The sequence below is a fragment of the Myotis yumanensis genome, unplaced genomic scaffold (assembly GCF_028538775.1).
Source record: "Myotis yumanensis isolate MYYU_CA2020_CCGP unplaced genomic scaffold, mMyoYum1.0.hap1 SCAF_11, whole genome shotgun sequence".
Classification (NCBI taxonomy): Eukaryota; Metazoa; Chordata; class Mammalia; order Chiroptera; family Vespertilionidae; genus Myotis; species Myotis yumanensis.
In genome coordinates this window covers 27,283,810-27,304,784 of record NW_027223762.1, presented here as the reverse complement: position 1 = coordinate 27,304,784, position 20,975 = coordinate 27,283,810, and the positions used below count along the sequence as shown (strand labels likewise).

Sequence of the window (20,975 nt, the reverse complement as noted above, 5' to 3'; positions counted from 1 at the left end):
AGTCTAACTACTCCATTCATGCATTACCTTCATTTGGCTTATAAGAGTCTGATCTTAAGTATAGTCATTTTTTCTCTGGATATTACTGAGAATACTATCTTTAAGGATAAAAAACTTTGCTGGTGGGTGGCATTTTCCCCCTTTTAAGAGGTGCTACATTTAAATTACTTGAATTAAATGAATGACTGTGACACACCTTTTGGTGCACACCTTGTACAGACTGTAAGTGCCTTAACTTGACAGCAGTCCCAGGAAAGAGCATTCAATGATCAGGTAATGTTTCATTTCCTTTTCCTTTGTTTTATTTGTGGAATCTTGGGCAGGTTTAACAAGAAGCCCAAGTTCTATCAAGAATTCGTGTTATTACTCAATTTTGAGGAGAGGGATGACATTTTATATCCAATAATGAAAATCTAACTCACTGTGATTAAATAAGCAGAGATTTCCACCTGGAGTGCATTTCCTACCCCATAAAAAATAAAAATATCTGCATTGCAGTATAACTTGAAGGTTAATGAAAGTTCATGTGTGACATTTATGATCTTTGAGTCATAAGTTTGTATGAAACTGAGATGAATGTACGTTGATTAAATCCCAGCCATATACCACCACCGTCTCTAAAATTTATACCAAATGTAAGAAGATATCAGCTGTATTATGAAATTAATAGGAAATACCTTAATTGATGTATTTTAAGAATATTTCCACTGGAAATATATAAACCATAACATAAAAGATTATCTTGCGTTGAGAGTTAATACCAAACTTTAAATGATTAAGTTTTAATGAAAACCTCCCCAAATTTCTCTATACTCACACAGAATTGCTCTGTTTCCTATAGTGGCGCCATCCTTCCTCACCTCCATCCTGCCCCCACCAACCCCAGTTTACAGCAGATGTTCCTTGATATGCAAAAGAAGTGATGCATAGTACCAGACTGGCCAATCTTTGCTATTGAAGAATAGGCAGTAGGTGAGGGGGGAGAACATCTGGCTGTCAGTATTCAGACCTGTGTGAGGACAAGAGATGGCAGATATGTTTCTTTTTCAGTCCTTCCAGTGTCAGTAGTTTAGCTACAACAACAGACTCTTTCATGGAGAGGCTTTGGCTAAGGTTCTTTTGGGAAAGGGCAGATTTGAATTCCAAAGACCATCTCTGTCAGATTCTTTGTGGCCAATATTTCCCCCGTAATAGGAGAAGCTGTCAAGAAATGTTACATGTTTTTATTTAAAACTCAAAAGCTTATTTTCATGTGTGGAGAGGGTACGTTTGAAAAAAGAGCCTTCTCTATGAATAGTGGTCATTTCACTGTCAAAACGCATGCTTTGTTGTTTCAGATTACAAACCGAGTATCTCTGCAGACATTCCCAGACCAATCTCAGCTCTTTGATGTCCATTAGCTTATGTCATTGCTAAAATATATGTGACATATACAACTTGGAATTAGATTAAGGTCATTGTTTGCAGATTTGTGGACTGGGAGGGGACCAGCGAGGTGTGTTACCTACGGGTTCTCCATTCTCCTCTGTCCAGGATAAGAATAAAGGCGCAGTCAGATTGCTCTTGCCTCCTTAATCAACTCCAATAGTGAGAACAACAATCTACCATCATAAAGTAAATGTATATGGAAGTTGCTAAAATAACTGCCATCTTTTAATGTAGATATTTTCTTCCCTGAGCAGTGAAGGGTACTACAATAAAGAGAGATGGGAAAGGACTGTAGTAAAGTGACATTCTTTTAACAGAAAGAGGAAAAATTATTTGAATTAACAAAAACAGATATGTTGTAGAGTGTTTTACATAAAATCATTTCTGCAAAAATGTATACTATGATAACCTATTCCTTAATAAATTATTACCAAGGAAATCCAAGTCAGAGTGAATAGTCCTTTTATGACCAACACATGAATTATTTGCATGAAAAGGTGAGTGTTTGATAGTCTCTTGCCTACTCCATAATATTAATTGCTTTAAGAAGTCTTTTAAAGATATAAAGAATGCAAAAAAATCAAATGCATTAATAATAGGGTCATATTCTGCATTATTTTTATGTTTGCCAAAGTACATAATGTGATGTCTTGGTCATACTATCTCAGAGTGACCAAGGCAGTCTTCCCCAAACCTCCCAACAATAAATCCAAAGTCATTAGGCTATGTGTTTATATTGTTTTCCCCAAATTTGGCCTTTATAGTGGCATGTTGCATGCTTCAATAATTCCAATTTCCCTCTCTCTCTCTCTCTCTCTCTCTCTCTCTCTTCTTCTAGTAACTTTTAAAGTTGTTAGTGCTATATATACTCTTTGAAGGTTTAAATACATTGAAAATTTGAAAACTAAACTTGCTCCTATCAACTATAGGTGGCTCATAATTGTCATATAAATAACTACTTTAAATATGTAGTGGATGCAAGGTTTGGTTTTGTTAGTATTTTCTTTTTTATTTTTATTTTCAAATCAATGACATAATTTACAGAATCTGCTTATTGCCCACAGGAAGGCTTGAAGCCACCTCTGCATCCACATAAAAAATGGATTTTAATAAACTCGTAATCTCTAATGCTTGTTTGCATTATTTTTGGTTTTTTTATGCCTTTACACATGCCCAGCTCTTTCTTCCTACCAAGATTTATTCTTCCCACTTCTCCATTTCCAATGTTGTTTCCTCTGGTTCTCTTTTCTCTTACTTTCTTACAATAATAAACACTCTCTGGAGTTGAAAATAAAATGTTTTATTTGCCTGACCTTCCAACTGTTTTGGGCTTCTTACAGAAAATGGCATATCTAAGATGCAGAGACAACAAACTTGCAGATGATATTGATGTGGGTAGTGTCAAGGGTTGAAGTTCAACTCCTTTTATTTCCAGCTCAATGTCTAAGTATTGGAGGGAAAAGAAATCTAAGGCCAAGTACTTAACCTCACTTTTGACTTGGATATAATGAAAAAAACGTCCTGAGCAGTACGTTTTAGAAAATGTACTATGATGGATGCCTGGAGTGGATAATAAGATCTCCTTATTATCATTTTATTACCAGAATGAAAAGATCAACTGTATATTAGTTATCACCAATTTCTTATGTAGATCAAAGTGGAAAGCAATAAAAGATTGCAGAGTGTCAACTAGTGGCACTTAAGCCATGTTAGATTGCCTTCATCAGGCGGCCTTGGCAGCTACTTAAAAAGATGTGAGGACATTTCTGGGGGCTGGTCCTTGTTAACATGAAACAAATGTTCAGTTTGGAGCAGCTGCCTGGTACCTAAGAGCAAAGAAGTGCAAAAGGGAGTCTCCTGCCTCGGCTGCCACGCAGCAATCCATCACTTGGCTTGTAGGACTCCATCGCTCATTGCCTCTCAAGTGACTGCTGCAATTTATCTGCCGAGGATATGAGCTGTTCTGTTTTGTTTCTTTGTTTTTTTCTTTTTTTTTTTTTTAAGCTGCAAGTAAATATTAAGAAAAGGAATAGGCAGTTTATAAATGATTACTTTTAGCAAAAATCTAAGAGAAATTACATATAAAATATAGAGACCATCGATTTCTGGTGAAAAACAAATGGCTTAAAACAGGCAAAGAGAGTGGGCACATAACAAGTCTTTAGAAAAATATCAAAATTGAAATAAAATTTAAGGGAAGCCCATTTTGATTGTCCACATTTTAAATTTATGAGAATTATAAAGAAAAGTGCACTTTTTCTTTGTGCATTTAAGTGGCTACATAGATTGGGAAAATTGTAATGTGAAGGCTTGGAAAGTAGAAGATGGGAGTCTATTTCGGTGAATAATTAATCTGCCCACTGCCTATATGAAAATATAAAATGCTGCAGTGTTTTAGCAGATTACTCTTTTGTGTGGGTTAAGAATTCATCTTGAAATCGGGCTCAATTATTAATTTTTCACTAAGGCACTTCCTTATTGCTATTGCAAAATGCTGTGCTCACAGTAATGCAAAATTTCAGACTCCTGGTGACCCAGTTCATCCAATTCTCTGTTGTCCAATGTTGGCATTGTAACAATGGCCTAGGTAGATATTGTTGGACAAACCTAGAAAGTGTCAGAAAAAATGTTCTGAACTTGATATTCCCTTGGGTTCTGTGAAAAGGAATGTTTCTTTTACACAATCAAATGTCATCAAAGACCACAGCCTATTGGTCAGATATTTTTGTTTGTTTTACTAGAAAAAGCTGGTCTCTAAACATCCACTATTTCCTTCATAGTCTTGAGTTTCTTCCTTTGTTTGTGTTTATTTATTTACTAGAGGCCCGATGCACAAAATTTGTGCAAGATTAGGCCTTCCTTCTCCCGGCTGCTGGCACCAGTTTCCCTCTGGCACCTGGGACCCGGGCTTCCCTTGCAGCCCTGGCTTCATCCGGAAGGTCATCTGGAAGGACATCCGGTCTAATTAGCATATTATGCTTTTATTATTATAGATTGGTAGGGAGGTAACACTGGTTATAGCTTCTCCTTTTTCATGTCTTCTGCTTACTCCTGGTGTCTCCTGCTTCATGATTTCTGTTTACTGCTTTGTCCTGTGCATATCTCTCGGCTTTTTGCTGCTCCTGTACTAACTATTGACACTGTATATGTTCTGTATTCAGACTCCCCTAGACAGAGGATCTAGTGGATTCATTACTTATGCTTGTTCTATTGAACAGAGATTTCAAATCATGTCGCCTCATAAGCCATTGATCAGATTTTAGCTTTGGGGGCTGATGACACTAGTGACTCAAGCAGCTGTAATTAGAGTGGGGTGGGGTGGGGCACACTACATACTTCTTTCAAGGGGATGTAGGAGCAGCAGGCTTTCCACACAAACATCTTTTCTCTAGGTTGTCCGATTAAAACTGTTTTTACTATCGCTGTAAAATACTCATGTGGATTACAGTTTGTTCACATAATAATGACTAACATATGGTGTATAAGCCAAGTGAGCAAGTCTCTTTAAATCAGGGAGGAAATGCAAGGGAATGTCAAAGAATTTGGAAACTGAAATGTTCAGTGTGCTCAGAGCTCTTACCCAGTTCTTTCACTTGTTACCAATGGGAGCACAGAGCAAGATGGATAAGAAGTGCATTATGAAAACGGTTTTCCCCAAAGGTAAAGTAAGAAATTCTAAGAGTATTTAAATCACTGTTATTTTTATTGTACTTGGACTATTTGTTGTTATTTGTTCTTTGAATGAATCATTCATATAATTGTGAGAATTCTTCACCCTTCCCAGGTTATCAGTCTGAATATAGACTTGAAATATTTATGCATATTACTATTAAAATAAATTTCAAAGTCGATTATTCTTTTTAAAATAGATGATTATTAGAATTAAAATTGCTTTGGAAATGTAGGCTTTAAGGTAAAGATTACCAATTCTATTTTAAAATTTGCATATGAAGAATGTACATAGCCCGTTGAAATTTACTCATTAAATTGTCAGATACATAGAAGAGTTAGCCAATTTCGGAAATCAGTAAATTTCCAGTGTAAATAAATGTGTACTAATAGGCAATCTGAAGAATTCTGAAATTTTTACATTTCCTAGGTGCAAAGGAGAGGTTTATGCATGTGAAAACTAAACCCAAAATATTATAAAACTAACACATTATAATGGCACCACAAAATTGCTGGCATAGATTTTTCATGCATTATGAAAGTGCCCAGTAAAACAAAATGAAAAAAGAAAGTACTTAAAAAGTTGTGCAAATATTCCCTTAGAATATCCATATATTCACCTAATAGTATTGGAATAGGCAGACAGAAATGGAGTTAGGACATGATAATGATTCAATAATGTAAAAATAATAAAAATAGCAATAATAATCACATATAGAAATTCTGAACGTGACATTGTAGATTATGAGATTCCTGACATGTTTTACTTGATAATTTATAAATTTAATTATTTTATCTGAAGTTTTAGTTCAGTAAGTCAGTTGAGGTGCTTTACCTTGTCAAAAATGATATTTTGATAACTGATCAATTATTTAAACTCCTCCATTAAATAAAATTACTTTAGCAAATAAGCAGTTAAAAAATAATCAATATTTTCTATTTTGTTATCAATTATGAAATTGAAAAGGAGTTGCAGTAGCAAAATTGTTTTTCTACAATGTTTCTTTAAAATGTCTATAGAACCTGATGATGAAATTCTGGGTAACTTTAAATTTATTTTCTTTTGTTAATCATATATATGTTTTAAATTTTCTTCAATAACTTTTTCCTCTACTCAACAATATAAAATAAGCAATCAAAAGTGAATAAAGTCAAATGCTCTGTTAAGATCTAGTTGAAACCAAACCCACCATTATTTAGGGCAATCTAGGCCTACACTGCAATATCTGTTTGTATTATGGTATGTATATTTTAAGTGTACATTTAAATTGGGGGCTAATTTTCCCACTAATTTTGACCTACAAAATAGTTAGAAGTAGTCTTTTTTAAAGCAACATTTGGTTCCTAATTAGAATAATATTTGTTATTTAGAAGCTAGAGGAAGCAAAATATACAAAGGTAGCTACTGTTTCAGTCCTTAGAAAACATTATTAATAGTTTAAATGCTGGTATAGCACATCATCCTTTGCATATTACATATTATATCTTGGGTAATATGTATTTCTTTAAAAATACAGGGTCATGGTGTGCAAATATTTTGCACTATGTACTTTTATTTTAGCAACATATTGTAAGCATATGTCAAGCACGTGACTATAACATGTAGTATTTTTAAAATCTAATCTATTGTTTACCTCCGATTTTATGCCAAAATGATATCAAGTAGGTTTTCATCGTTGAGCCAGTTGAATAAATCTGTATGTACAAAAGTAAGTTCTAGCATGATTCATCAGTGATCTCAAACACTCAAATGGGCACTGTTTGGAAGCATCTGTAAGCAAGATGGAATACTCGTAAGAGAGAAGATACTTCTAGGTGTGTTGGTGAAAGTTATTATCACTGACTATAAGCTACTAAGTGGAAGTTTCACTAACATAATTTTACCATAGGGAGATCAATTAGGAACAAGCATACAGACAGAATTTATTAAGTACAGTAGTTGGTAGACCACCTCCAAGAAACCTCCAAGCAATAGCTCCTCAGATTAACCAAGTTAATTTGGCATAAGATTTAATTGCTAATAGCCATTGATATAGCGGGGAAATCACCTTTGTAGAATAATTTCTGGATAGTAAAGCAAGCCATTTCTTTCAGGAGACTTTGATTCAAAGACAACTTCAAACAAAGAAGTGATCCCAATATTTTTCCAACTACTAAAATAAATGATCAGAAAGAATAGCATTCAAGTTCATAGCCAACAGCCTGATAAATAAACTAATGATAAAAGAAACCAATTTAGTTTTCACTAGCTCTTATTACAGTATTAAAATTCAAAATAGAGAAGGATTTCATTGCTTGGAAAAAATTTTTTTATCATTCTAATTTTTACATGATGGATGAATAAATTATCATGCATTATTTTTTCATAACCTTCACTAATGAAAGAAAGAAAAAAGATCAAAACAAATCAGACACTACAGTTCAATGATTCTAAAGATAAAATATTCCTTATCCTATCGCTTAGAATGCATTTTCTTAAAAAATAGGTTTATAATGTTTTCAACAAAAACTGAGAAATAGATATTTAAGCATTATAATGATTTCTTAGATTGTGTGTGGGTGGGAGGAGGGAGGAAGGAAACAAACAGACTTAACAAAACCAGAAACTTAGATTTATTTATTTTTCTAATATGATTGTTTTTGGAGAAGGTTTCATAAGAATACCTGCAAAATACTGAGGGACAGCTGAATTTTGCAAATTTAGTCCTACATTTAATGATATTCAGATGCACTTCCATTGACAAAGATATGGAAAATAAAACACAGGTAAAAGCCATTGTTTCTTGAATTATGCAAAATATGCATTCTTCTTGGCTTTTCATAAAAGAAATTCTGTAACAATTATAGTAGTATGTTCAGATAATGAATGATATATTTAATTAAATAAGCATTGCATTTGTGACTACAATCATAGCTATGTTTATGGAATATCAGGTAGAATATTTGTAAGTTTCTTAATGCTCAGTACCTGTATGCTTTTACTTTCTTTTTTTCTTCATTCAAATACCTTGGCATTGTGTATTGCATAAGACATGCTTAAATAAGTAGCAGCATAAATCAAAGTAATTTTTTTATTTTCAAGTTACACTAACACTGAATACGTTTTCAGCTTATAATGCTTACTTAAAAGCACATCAACTGTTTAGTACTTCATTTTATACCTGCAAGCTATCCTTTTATGTGATAAGCATTTCTTGGAAATGAACTTTTTTTTTTCCTTAAAATAAAGTCACAGTCCAAATTTTTCCTTTCATTATATTAGGTTTATTTTATTCTGCTTCTTCCTGAACTTGCCAGTTGAGCTAGAGTAGATATAGAGAGAGCTGTTTTAAAACATTCTTGTAGCAATGTATCTATATAATTGGTGTTCATTCTTACTGTGTTGTAAATGTAATTATATTCTTAAAAGGTAACTTATATTTCTTAAAATGTTTGTTTTCACATTTAAAATTGTTTACATCAGATATATTTATCCTGGTCTGTCATAAATGGGTACAATCAATGTCAAAGCTATAGAGGCTAAATGTTTCTTAGTAGAAGACTTAAACATTGTTTATTTATTTGCATGATATTTACCCAGCTACGGAGCAGGAGGCGAGGCAGCTACAGATACAGACGTTCATGTTGTGGATAATAGAATAGGGTTGGTGTGAGTTGGGAAAATGGCAGAGGAATCTCAGTGGGTTTTTTTTTTTAACTGTTTTGAAACCAGAAACTAAGGGCGGCCTGCAGGTGTCAATTACAACCTGGGAAGCTCGTCCTCTTGTCATTCAGAGGTAGAAGGTGCTGCTGCCAGGAGCCCTGACTCAGGCATCAAGCCAGTGGCTTTTGCTTCTGTTTCCCTGGCTTTTCTCTCTTCCCATTATTGTCACAAGGACAGGTTTATTTCCAGCTTCTCAGGGGAAGCTACTGTCCTCAAAATCAACTGTCAAGTAAAACTTGGTAGGACCCGGAAAGGTTGATACCGATAAACCTGATTTTACACACACACACACACACACACACACACACACGGACACGCACAAATATCCATTTTAATAAAGGCCGTGATTCAGAATTTGCAATTGCCTTATGCCATTTAAAACGGTCTTACATTGCTTTTCGTTTCTGTTGCTGTTGTCATTATAGTTTTTCACTGATAAGAAAAGAGGCTAAGCCCAGAAAAAAAAATTAGACTAAGTTAGCACCATTACAGATATGCTAGATTTAATGGCAACACTGAATCTAAAACCCAGGTCTCCTGACTCTTCAGTTCTTGAATACTTTTCCATTACTTATTTCTTTATGCTCAGTGTAAAACTTTATGAGAAAGGGAAACTTAAATTGTCGATTTATTTATGTGTATCTTACAGGGGCCTGAAAACCATCCCACAGGTTTCAATGAGTAGTTTTATTGACACAAACACACACCCTTTGTTTACATATAGTCTATGACTGTGGGAATGTTTAACTCAACTACTGGATGCTATTGGCAGTTTAATGACCTAAAAAAGTTGAACAGCCATGTATAAATATAGAACTAATTTATATGTAAAGACAATGCTAAGTCTTTTAAAAACTGTATAGCATGACTAAGGGAACTTTAGGATTCATGTTCACATGATGCTCACCTTTAGCCCAGCTAACTGTGGTTGAAAAGACACAACCTACTCTTAACAAAATGGAGCCAGTAGATGGATCATTTCCAGAAGGCAAACTAAATGGATCCGACCTGCCTCCCATCCATGCGGTAGGGTAGCTACGGCTTTGCAGAAGCTCCCATCAGAATCCTCACACTCAAGCAATGGTTTAATTCAGAGAAAGAGATTAACCGCTCACATAACTCTATGGAGTTATAAAGTAGAAATTGTTTACATTTGATGTTTAAGGCAGTGAAGAAGTTCAGAACCAATCCTTTTGAACAGTACTAAGAGATAAGGTACTTGATACAGATGGTCCATTTGCATATTTAGCATCTTTAAAATATAACGGTAGAGGGAGATGCTTCCTGAAGGGTATGCAATGAGATTGAGGTTTGTGACTCAAAATCAAAAGGTAATCTTATAGATTCGATTATTCTTAAAACACATCCACCTTTCAGCTCCAGAAACAGCTGTCATTTTAGTCTGGTAGACACCTTCGATCACATTGCTTCATAGATTTCTTAGCTTTATTTATTTCTTTTCTATTCCTCTTTACTATTTTTTCCCCACAGTCAAAAGCCAGTACAAGTAGGTCACAGGACATTTGCACACAGGCTTTCTCCTAAAAGAAACCAAATATAAATAAAATTGGTTCCAAAATTTGAAAATAAATTTAATGTACACTTGCAAACAAACCTGAAATTGGTAAATAAAGGCTTTTGTAATCTTGTTGGAGATATAGATGTCACCTAACCTCCCATGGAGTTTTCAGTAAAATGAGTTTGATTATTTGTACATTCCTTGGAAGATATTGTTTTCTTCATTAAATACATTCACTATTAATTTATGCTCAATACTTTTAAATAGAATTTAAAGTGATTAACAAAAGCAATTTTAAATAATTGGGGAGGAAAGCCTATATGCAAAAAAAAAAAATTTTTAATGGAAAGAAAAGAATGAAGTTGCTAAATTTATATGCACGTTCTAAATCTCGGTTTCCTGGTAGATAGAAATAAGGCAAGGTAGTCTGTTCCATAACTCACATGCCCTCAGAGGAAATGACCTACAAAATCTTCAGAAAGAGTCTATGGATTTGGACCATGTAATTAAGGGTGTGTTGAGAATGCAGGCTAGAGGGCTGATAGTGCAGACTGACCAATAATGACAGCATTGAATACCTCTAGACCTTGTTATATATAATAAGTGATGTTCTGGTAAAATAGTTCTTAATTCATAAACTACAAAAAATGTGTATTTTTTAAACAAATCCAATTTTAAAGCAAAGGATTACTTGCAAACGATATTTTAAAAAGCCTTTGCTGCAGTTTTCTGGTTGAAGAAAAGCATCCTTTATCCAAAGAGAGAAATGAGCCCCCCTGAGGAGTCTGTGGAGTCTGGGTTTCCGGGTGATGCCTGCTTCTTTCACTGTGGGGCAGCTCCCCCTTTATATGGTTTTATAGTCCTTACGCATGATTACAGGGAAGGGGGGATTCCTCTGCTTTAAAAAGCATTATAAAGCCACTGCCCTCCTTTAGCTTCTGGATTTTCACTTTGCACAGCAGTAATTGTTCTGAGTAAGGGAAACGTAGAGAGATACTGGGTCAGAGTCTCCAATACTGCCTAGCCTGACCTGCTTATTTGAACAGGGGAGAGAATAATTTACCACAGCAAAGAGAAAGGGTTCCTTAAAAGTGACTTCCTTATTTCACCACACAACCTTCTGATTATTTTTGTTTTCTAAGTGAACTTACCTGTAAAGCAGGGCCATGTCCTGGCCCACAGAATGGTGCATTTACCGCTCCTGTCTGATCCTTGTATTGATCATTTGATGCTATCTATGATCTATGAGGAATTCCAAGAGGACAAAAACAGAGTTCTTCCCCTTAAAATTTAACTATCTAAATTAATAAACACATTTTTTAGGATATTTCAATCTTGTCCCACTGGTTTCATTTGAATTGAGTAATAGGTCTAGAATAACTATCCTTAAAGTTCTCTCTGTTCTCTGCCTACCCAGGTCAAAACAAAAATGAAATTAAGAATAGTAAAAATAATATTGAACATTTTATAAACTTAGAGAACCCCACATTAGAATTGTAGTCTTTCATGTAGCCACAAGGTGGGCAAATAGTACAGAGCAGTTCTGGTCCTTCCAAGAATGACAGCATTTAAAGTTTGCTACTGGAGAGTATATGCCTTTATCAGGTGTCCTTTTTTTACAGATAAAAATATAAGAAAGAAGGAAGGTAAATGATTTACTTAAGGTGACACAATTAGTTGATGTCAGTGGCAATATCCAATTTCCACCACCATCTCCTCCCATAGTGAAAATGGAGATGAAAAGTAATTAGCAAATGTGGTTATTAATCTGGCCAAAAACAGCTACCATCTTTTAAATGTATCTCTTAATGGTTAAATCAATACTCTGTAAGAGCAGTAGATTTCAAAGAAGAACTTGCTTAGCTAACTGTGAATCTCCCATTTCCTGCTGCTCATTAAATTGGGGTTATCTCCAACCCTCTTAGCAGCAAAGTCTTAGCACCACCTGGAATTCATAAATAGGTAAGTATTAACTGAGATCTGCAATATTCTCAACTTTCTAAATCTGATTTTTAACTAAAAATTGAAAAATAATATTTCTGTGGCTTTAATGATAGATTATAGTAAGAATCAAGTGTGAAATTACATACAAGTTAAAACTCCCTACAAAACACAAAGAGTGATTGTCTTTAAAATAGAAACAATGCTATGAACTTTAAAAAAAAATCTTTAAAAAATATCGCTCACTGTTTTACTCTGCGTGGGCTGCTATAACAGAATACCATGGACTGGGTCGCTTAGCCCACAGATGTTTATTGGCCATAGTTTTGGACACTGACAAGTCCAATATCAGATCTCTGGCAGGTTTGGTTTTTGGTGAGGGCTCTCATCCTGGCTTGCAGACAGCTGGCTTCTTTTGGTATCCTCACATGCTGGAGGGAAAGAACTCCAGTGTCTCTTTCTCTTCTTAAAGTGGCACTAATTCCATCACGGGGGCTCCAGCCTCATGAGCTCATTTAATCCTATTTACCTCACAAAGCGCCCACTCCCTCAGGCCATCACATTCGGGGTTAGCACTTCAACATATGAACAGTTGGTCCATAACACTCACATTAATGCTGGGAGAAAAATATTACTACCAATGAGACACGTTTTGATATCCCCAAAGAAAGAAGAAATCTGAAAAGGAATGCAGATTATTAATGGCTTGAGTGACTATAATTTTGCCATTCAAATCTACCCAAGAGGACAAATGGTTCTCAAGCTCAAAATGTCAGTAGTTAAGCACCTTTTAAGTACCAATTCCATGTGTTTGTAAATGTCTGAGAATATGAAATCTCAAAGGTACTGTAAAGATTAGCTAAAGATTGAGACCACCAGAAGCTGAATCTTTTAGCAGAATCCTGATTATGAGTGGATCATGCCCCAAATTAATGGTCCTTCCTCTATATCAGTATTCCTAGGTGGAGGAACAGTGTTTGATAGGGTTGTTCTTCCGCCTTGACTTATACAGAGGGTATGTAACATTTCCCATCATTCTGATCAATCTGCAAGTCATGAGCAGATTTTCTACCCCCTTCATTCAGATGTGGGGATGCTAAAATTTTAAATTGCTAGCCGAAGGTCACGTAGCTGGGAGCCAGGATAAAGCAAGGGAAAGTATGCAGGCGTTGGGTAGGTTAATCTGGGATGGAACACTTCTCTATCACATTTTAACTCTATGACCTTGGGACAAGTAGTTTTGGTTTTCTGGGCCTTCAGTTCCACATGTGTAAAATGATAACACTGTAAAGATGAAGTAAGTTAACAGATAAAGTGTCTGGAACATAAGAAGCATTTCCCAGCCCCCGGCTTCTTTCTTGGTAGCAAATCAAGGACGAGCGACCACAATTCTTAGCTCCCCTCCCGGTCCAGCGCACTCTTTATTACACTTCATGTTGCATAGATAGTGTTATTGTGAACTGAGAATATTAAGTGCATTTTTAAAAGCCTTGTCTTCCAAAATCAATCTCTTCACATTTTTAATAATGCAAGAAAGGAGCTTGAAGTTGGCCCACAGAGATTTTTACGAACCAAAGGGTTATTTTTAATTGGATTTTGTGCCTGTTGTTATGGAAATCGTTGTTTCATAGATTAAGCATTATGACTTTACTGCAAGATCAAGCCCAGAATGGGGTATAATGATGATATCACCCTTATGCTTCTTTTTCTTGACAAAACACCTTTAAAATTAAGAGAAGGGGAATGAAGCTGCTTCAAAAGCACATAGTTCTAAAGGGGAAAAAAAAGATCTCCCCTGTAAAAATAGCTTTAAAATGATGTATTCTCTTTTCAAAGATCAAAACTAAGAATGACCCTCGCTGCCAGTAGGATGCTAAGATTCTGCAGAGTTATTGAACATTCCTTTTTTCACCATTAAAACTAAAAAGAGTTCCTTTAATGCTGGAACTTGCTTTCAACATTTGGTCTCAAAGCATTTTTGCAGTTGCTGAGCTAACAGGCTTCCTTTAGCTATTTGGTGATAAATCTCCCTAACACTCTTCTATCTAGACAAGCTCTTATTCATGTACCCGGATGAATTTAACTTTTCTAAAGAAACAACAAGAGATTGTTTCTAATCTTCATGATGGCCCTGTGTAGACATGAGGCAGTTTGTCATGCAAAATTTAGCTTAGATAACTAGCTCATTTTAAGCTCCGTGAAACCCAACCAAGGAATACAGAACTTGTATCATCAGTGATATCCTAAGAGAGAAATCAGGGAGCTGGGTGGATAGTCTGCAGTACTAAAAGCAAACAATGAATGATCTCTTGTCAGACTGACTATTGAGGTTTCTTCTTGGTGGTTCCCATATTTATTTTTTTCCTTTCTTGTTCTCTTTTTCATTGGCATTTTAGTATGTCCTCCTGTGCTCCTTGGACATTAATTGGTTTTGTGGATAGAATTTAGTTGAAGAAATAATGAAGCAAGCCCTGATCGTGAATTGGATGAAAGTCATTAAACTCAATGATGTCATGCATTGCATTACTGAAATGTACTAGAAAATTTCATGACTTTTAAAACACTGAAATCCATCACCAAATAGTGTGGATCTTTAAAAACTTTTCATCATTTTTCTCAGTGAATCATAATGTCAGATTGGTAGAAATGCTTATTTTCCTATGAAATCTTTCCAGTTATACTAAAAGCTATTTCCCCTTGATTTGTGTGTGTGGAAGAGGGATATTTGTCTAACTTTGTCATTTCAATAATTTCCACAAAACAACTTTCTGAGATAATCTGTTTGTTCTCAGCTTATTTAAATTCAATTTATCTATGGAATTTAAACCTCTATAGATTCACTGGCAGTTACTTTCTTGGTTACACTTCTTGTCCTTTTTCTTTTAGTTTTTACCTGGGAATCCCTGTCCTCTACTGCTATTTAATATCACTTTTTATTCCTTCCCACTCAATATGTGGCCATTTTGGGGGGGTTGTGACTTCTGTTTTCTTCATTTTTCTAAGAGGCAATTCTTTTACCTACACTCATCTTCTGTGCCTCCACTAGTTTTAGTTTTTAGACACAATACATTTAAGAACTTGGTGAACATAGGAAGTACATGTGGTCAGAGTAAAGAGAGCCCTCACTCAGTATAGTACCCAGAGCAATTTCCTCTAATCCAGCCAGTGGCCACTCCCTGAAAATACTTAGCGAATAACCTATGGCCAGGTCTCTCCCCGAGGTCAGAGGTTACATGACTGCTAGCTACTACATTAGCAAGAAAGTGATAACTGCAAAAATCAGAGAACTTCTTAGAAAAGTAAAGGTGTGTGTACATGTGGGAGGCTTCCCAATGCTGTATTGACTGTGCCCATTTATGACAGCAGGTTCATTTGCTTGTCTTAGATCTATGCATAGTGTGTTGAAGATTCTTCTTAAAGTGTCACACCAGAATGTCTGCTAACTTGTCATTTTCCTTGCTTGCTATGACTCTAATGGGCTTGAAAATTGATCCAGCCAGTCTCTTCTCTCTTGCTCTCTCTCCTTTCTCTCCTATCTCTCGCATTTCCTTTTCTCTTCTCTCTCCTCCCTCTCCCTCGCTTTCCCCTTTCTTTGTCTCTTTCTCTCACTCTCTGTGAGGTTCATTTGTTTGACTGATGCTGAGTGTCCATAATGACTGTTTGGCATATTCTACAGGCAAAGGTCCCGAGACCCTTTTTGCTGGCTATAACCTCAATGATAATGAATGGCACACAGTGCGTGTGGTTCGTCGAGGAAAAAGTTTAAAGTTAACGGTGGATGACCAACAGGCCATGACAGGTAAACCCCACTGTCCCCATCACCCTCTCTTTTACTGAAGCTTTAGACTTTCCCATTTCTTGCAGGTGACTTTGAAAACCAGGTGCACAACTCAAAGCTGATACACATAGTTCAATTTTGTGTGTGTGGTTTGTTTTTGGTTTTCTTTCTGTTTTAAAAAATTATTATATGTATTGGGGTGAAATTGATTAATAAGATGATATAGGTGCCAAGTATACATTTCTATGATACATAATCTATATATTGCCCTGTGTGCCCACCACCCCACATCAAATCATCTTCCGTCACCATATGTTTGACCCCTTTGACCTCTTGCTACCCTCCCCCCCATCCCTCTGGTAACCACCATACTGTTGTCTGTATCTGAGTTTTTGCTTGTTTGATGATTTGTTGCTTTCTGTTTTATATCCCACTCATGTGGTTCTTAGCTTTTTTACTGACTGACTTATTTCTTGTAGCATGGCTTTCTCGTTTTAATCCTTCAAATTCAAGTTAATAATCAACTCGGGTATTTCCCCCCATTTCATATTTACCAACACAGCAGCCTGTGCAACAAATTCCTAACTTTTCTCTGAGTGCTGTCATTATATATTTAATTACTTCCTTACCTCGTTTTGCCTGCTTTCTCCCGAAAGACTGTGAGTTTTGTGAAAACGGGACCCATGTCTGCTCCTCCTACCGCTCTCTTTTTCATCACCTCACACATGCACATACCACACACGCAGTCACTATAAGTGAACCAACAAGTTCAGTGTAAGGCTGGCGGGTTGTTTTGCTCTGCAGCAGAAATTAGCCCAGCTCTGAGCAAGGCTGAATCTCAAGAAGCTGATCTTGCTATCAGTTTAGGTACAAAAGATTTTATTTAGATATTGAGATTTTTATGTAAACACACCATCCAGTTGGGTGTTTTTTTTCTATAGGAAATTGTCATCCATCTGCTATACCCAGACACTTTGATCAGAGGCATTCTGCTCCTTTTAAATTACTCTTCCCACTAGCTCTCTGGAAAAGACTGGATTTTTAAATGGTTGGAGCCTTAAAAATTTTTCTCCTTTAATGTCCTTAATTTTTTTTTTCTTAATGTATGTGGATAAGAGTAGAGGTGGCTACATTATGTATAGATGATTAAACACTGAAATAAATTCTGAGGAAAAATAGAGTTTTTAAAAGGCAGCCGTTAATGTTTTCTTAGTCAGTGGATAATGGCTTTGAGGCGCTAATTCTCTCCCTGGAGCAGGCGTAGCCACCATTACTGTCAATGCAATTTATATCTGCTTATTAAACAAAGAATAGGCTCTTGAACAAGGGCCATAATGATTTTCCTTGTAATTGGGCCATGGTGGCTCCACCACTGTTTTTGTTATTTATGCTCTGCATACATATCCTATTCCTTTGAAAAGAAAACAGACATTAGGTGCTATTTTTATCACTGAACTTCTCAGTCATCCTAAACAAAAATGTGTTTCACTATTTCAGAGCTGCCAAGAACTTGACAATTTGGGGATCATATTTAATTTCAAGCATTAGGGATATTTTTTCTGGATATTTCTTTCCTATCATTTGGCTTGTTAATGGAATTTTTAAGAAGAAATATGACAATTTTAGGATTGGGGTGGATTCACTGATTTAAAACTCAGATTTTAGTATCATGAAAAAAATAAAAATCAACACAAGCCCCAGTGATTTTAAAGCTTTTTATGTTTTTCATTCGGTATGGCTTGTTAATTCAATGTTACTGGTATGTCTAGAGCTTTATATTTGACAATTATTAAAGGCTCATTTGATTTGCCACCAAAGAGAGAGTTTTCCATAGAGCAGTGTGGAGGTCATTGAAGAAGAAGAACTGAAGAAGGAGAGAGAAATGATATCATACAAGAAAACAGAATTGCTAAGAATTTAATCGTGTTTTTGCATCAGATAAACAGCAGGAGACATAGTGGGGAGGAAGGAGGAGGACTGACAACTATATACAGTGGTGTTTTCAGCTTTAAAAAAAAGTTTGCAGAGAGGGGATTTGAACAAACCAATGCCTGATAAGAAAACACACCCAGGGTGCAGGACAGTTGTTACCAGGATCAAGGACTAGTAATCAGGTGTAAAAATTAAGTAGAGTCAAGTTCAGATTAGGGGCAAGATTTTTACACCGATAAGTTTATAAGCATCAATTAAGTATGTAGACAATTTTTCTTGCACGACAAAGAGTATGCCTTTTATATTTTACTTACAGGCATTTCCTTAAAATGTCACCTAATATTTTACTGTCCTGACTAAAGGCATGGAAATCTGTCCAGCTGGTTGAAGGAGACCCGCATAGGTGGTTATTCAATCTTTATTACACCTGGGGGAAGGTCTAGTGAATTTTCTCAGGGTTTGATACTGGGATTGGCTCTAATTAATTATTTATTAATATCATGGATGCTGGGATAGTGCAAGCTTAATAAATTTTCCAATTATGCCCAATTGAATAGTGAAGTTAGTAACCGGAGGAACTTGATTGCAATTGTAATGACCTTTTTGATTTTCAGAAGAATGCAAATGTCAGTTTAATTAAACAACAACAAGATGCTGGGAGTGAGTCACTAGCAAAGATAAGGTACTTTATATTGTATCTTAAAAAACCAAGCTTACATCTTTTTTTATGTAATTTATCTTCAACCCTAAAGGTAGGTGCGATTATCACTCTGGAGGTAAAGTGATACTAGGTTGGCTCTCAAAGGGGTTTACAGAGAAATTCGGCAGGACGAAGAGGGATGGGGGATGAATTGAAGAATGAATCACCATATAAATATGCAACCAAACTTCATATTCAAGTGTTGATTATAACTTTGGTAATGTGGACTACTTTTACTGGTATTCTCAAAATTGGACATACCTTGAATTTGTGCTCAATTTAGTTTTCCAAAACATAAATGCAAGGAAAATGGCATAGATTATGGAAATTATTCAGCACAGAAAAAGGAAGGTGAAAATGACATACTTCAAACACATTTTCATGGTTCATTATTGGAAACATAGTCAGTAGCTTTTCATTATTTTAATTGGTGATAGGAAAATATACAGTCACGTTATTTTCTTTTTAAGAACATTTCTTATACAGAAAAACATCACTATGAAGCTGGAATACATCACTTTCTACTGGGTTGATTTAGGACAATCATTGTCTCTAACCCCTTCCCCTGTCTTCTTTCTTTCCTTCCTTCTTTCCTCCTTCCTTCACTCCTTCCTTCTTTCCTCCTTTCCTTCCTCCCTCTCTTCCTCTTTCCCTTTCCTCCCTAGCTTTCTCCCTTACTTCCTTTTCTTCTCTCTCTCTCCCTTTCTCTTAAACTTTCTTTCTCCCTTTCTCCATTACTCACTTCCTTTTTTTCTTCTACTTTAAAAAAAATATTTTTTTTATTGATTTCAGAGAGAGGAAAGGAGGGGGAGAGAGGTAGAAACATGAATGATGAGAATCATTGATATGCTACCTCCTGCACATCCCCTTCTGGCCCACAACCCAGGCATGTGCCCTGAACTGTAACCTCCTGGTTCATAGGTTGATGCTCAACCACTGAGCCATGGGCTCTTCTACTTTTTAAAACTCTGTAACTTTGTCTAATGAGGACAATTTTTATTAAGGCTAAAATTTGAACAGAGAGAAACCTGATCTAAGAAATTTGTATTATGTGTTTTAGCCTTGCCCTTTAACATCACTTCTGTGATTTTACTATATATAATTGAATATCAAAGAGGTATTTGGATTCTTGTATCTTAAAATATGATGTTGTTATAAATTGAAAGTGCCTTCCAGATATGGAAAATAATAATGCATGATTCTCCCATGTAGGTCAAATGGCGGGCGATCATACCAGACTAGAGTTTCATAACATAGAGACTGGCATCATCACTGAACGGCGGTATCTGTCTTCTGTCCCCTCCAACTTCATTGGACACCTTCAGAGCCTGACATTTAATGGAATGGCATACATTGACTTGTGTAAAAATGGTGACATAGATTACTGTGAGCTCAATGCCAGGTTTGGCTTCCGGAATATCATAGCAGACCCTGTTACCTTCAAGACCAAATCAAGCTATGTTGCCTTAGCTACATTGCAAGCCTACACTTCTATGCATCTTTTTTTCCAGTTCAAGACAACATCCCTAGATGGACTAATTCTATATAACAGTGGGGATGGAAATGACTTTATTGTGGTTGAATTAGTTAAAGGGTGAGTATATGACAGTCCAATGACAAATGAAACGTTGGGGAAATGGGCCTCCATTTCCAAAAATATACATTCAGCAAAATATATTGGCTTACAAGACCATGGGCAGGGGTATACAAATAATATATTCATTTAAATTATGTAAGTATCTTATAAATTAATAGGGGTATTGTATAGTCTTTTACACCTACATTTCCATATGAGAGATATTATATGAGATATAAATAACATCAGGTTCTAATTTATGCTATGCATTCCATGAATCTTACACTTCCAATGTGGATTGCCTTACTATCACTAAGCACACTATAATTCTACAAAATAATTCCTACAAATTTGTAGGCTAATTTTTGCTACGTTAAATAGATAATTCAAGTAATCAGACTTCTTCAGTTTTACAAAATCCCATTTAATCAAGCTGAATTCTATGTCCAAGTTCCTTGAAGAATTTAGAAAGATTTTTGTGAAATTTCCTTGAAAGTGTGATAAAAGTTTTATGTAATTTAATTAATATGGGTATTCATTCATTCAGTGACTATTATTGCATTTTTACAATGGGCTAGAGATAATGTACCAGGTAATATATATATTCTTGCTACCCATGCATATCTCAGATTCCACCAACCCCAAGGCACGCATATGCAAGTACTCAATCCTAGGGGTTGCAGGTGAACACATAGATAGAAAAGAAGCACGGTGAAAATTTTTCTAAGA

General features: G+C 35.6%; 1 protein-coding gene across 20 annotated transcripts in view; it reads left to right on the top strand.

Annotated features, from left to right (window-relative positions):
• The window catches only part of NRXN1 (neurexin 1), a 1,006,580-nt gene that overhangs the window by 470,781 nt on the left and 514,824 nt on the right, over positions 1–20,975 (top strand). For all 20 annotated transcript variants that reach the window (XM_070429185.1, XM_070429195.1, XM_070429182.1 and 17 more), the window contains 2 exons: positions 15,937–16,059; positions 19,883–20,264. In XM_070429185.1, coding sequence (XP_070285286.1) covers positions 15,937–16,059; positions 19,883–20,264 — 505 coding nt within the window. The remainder of the gene's footprint in view (positions 1–15,936; positions 16,060–19,882; positions 20,265–20,975) is intronic.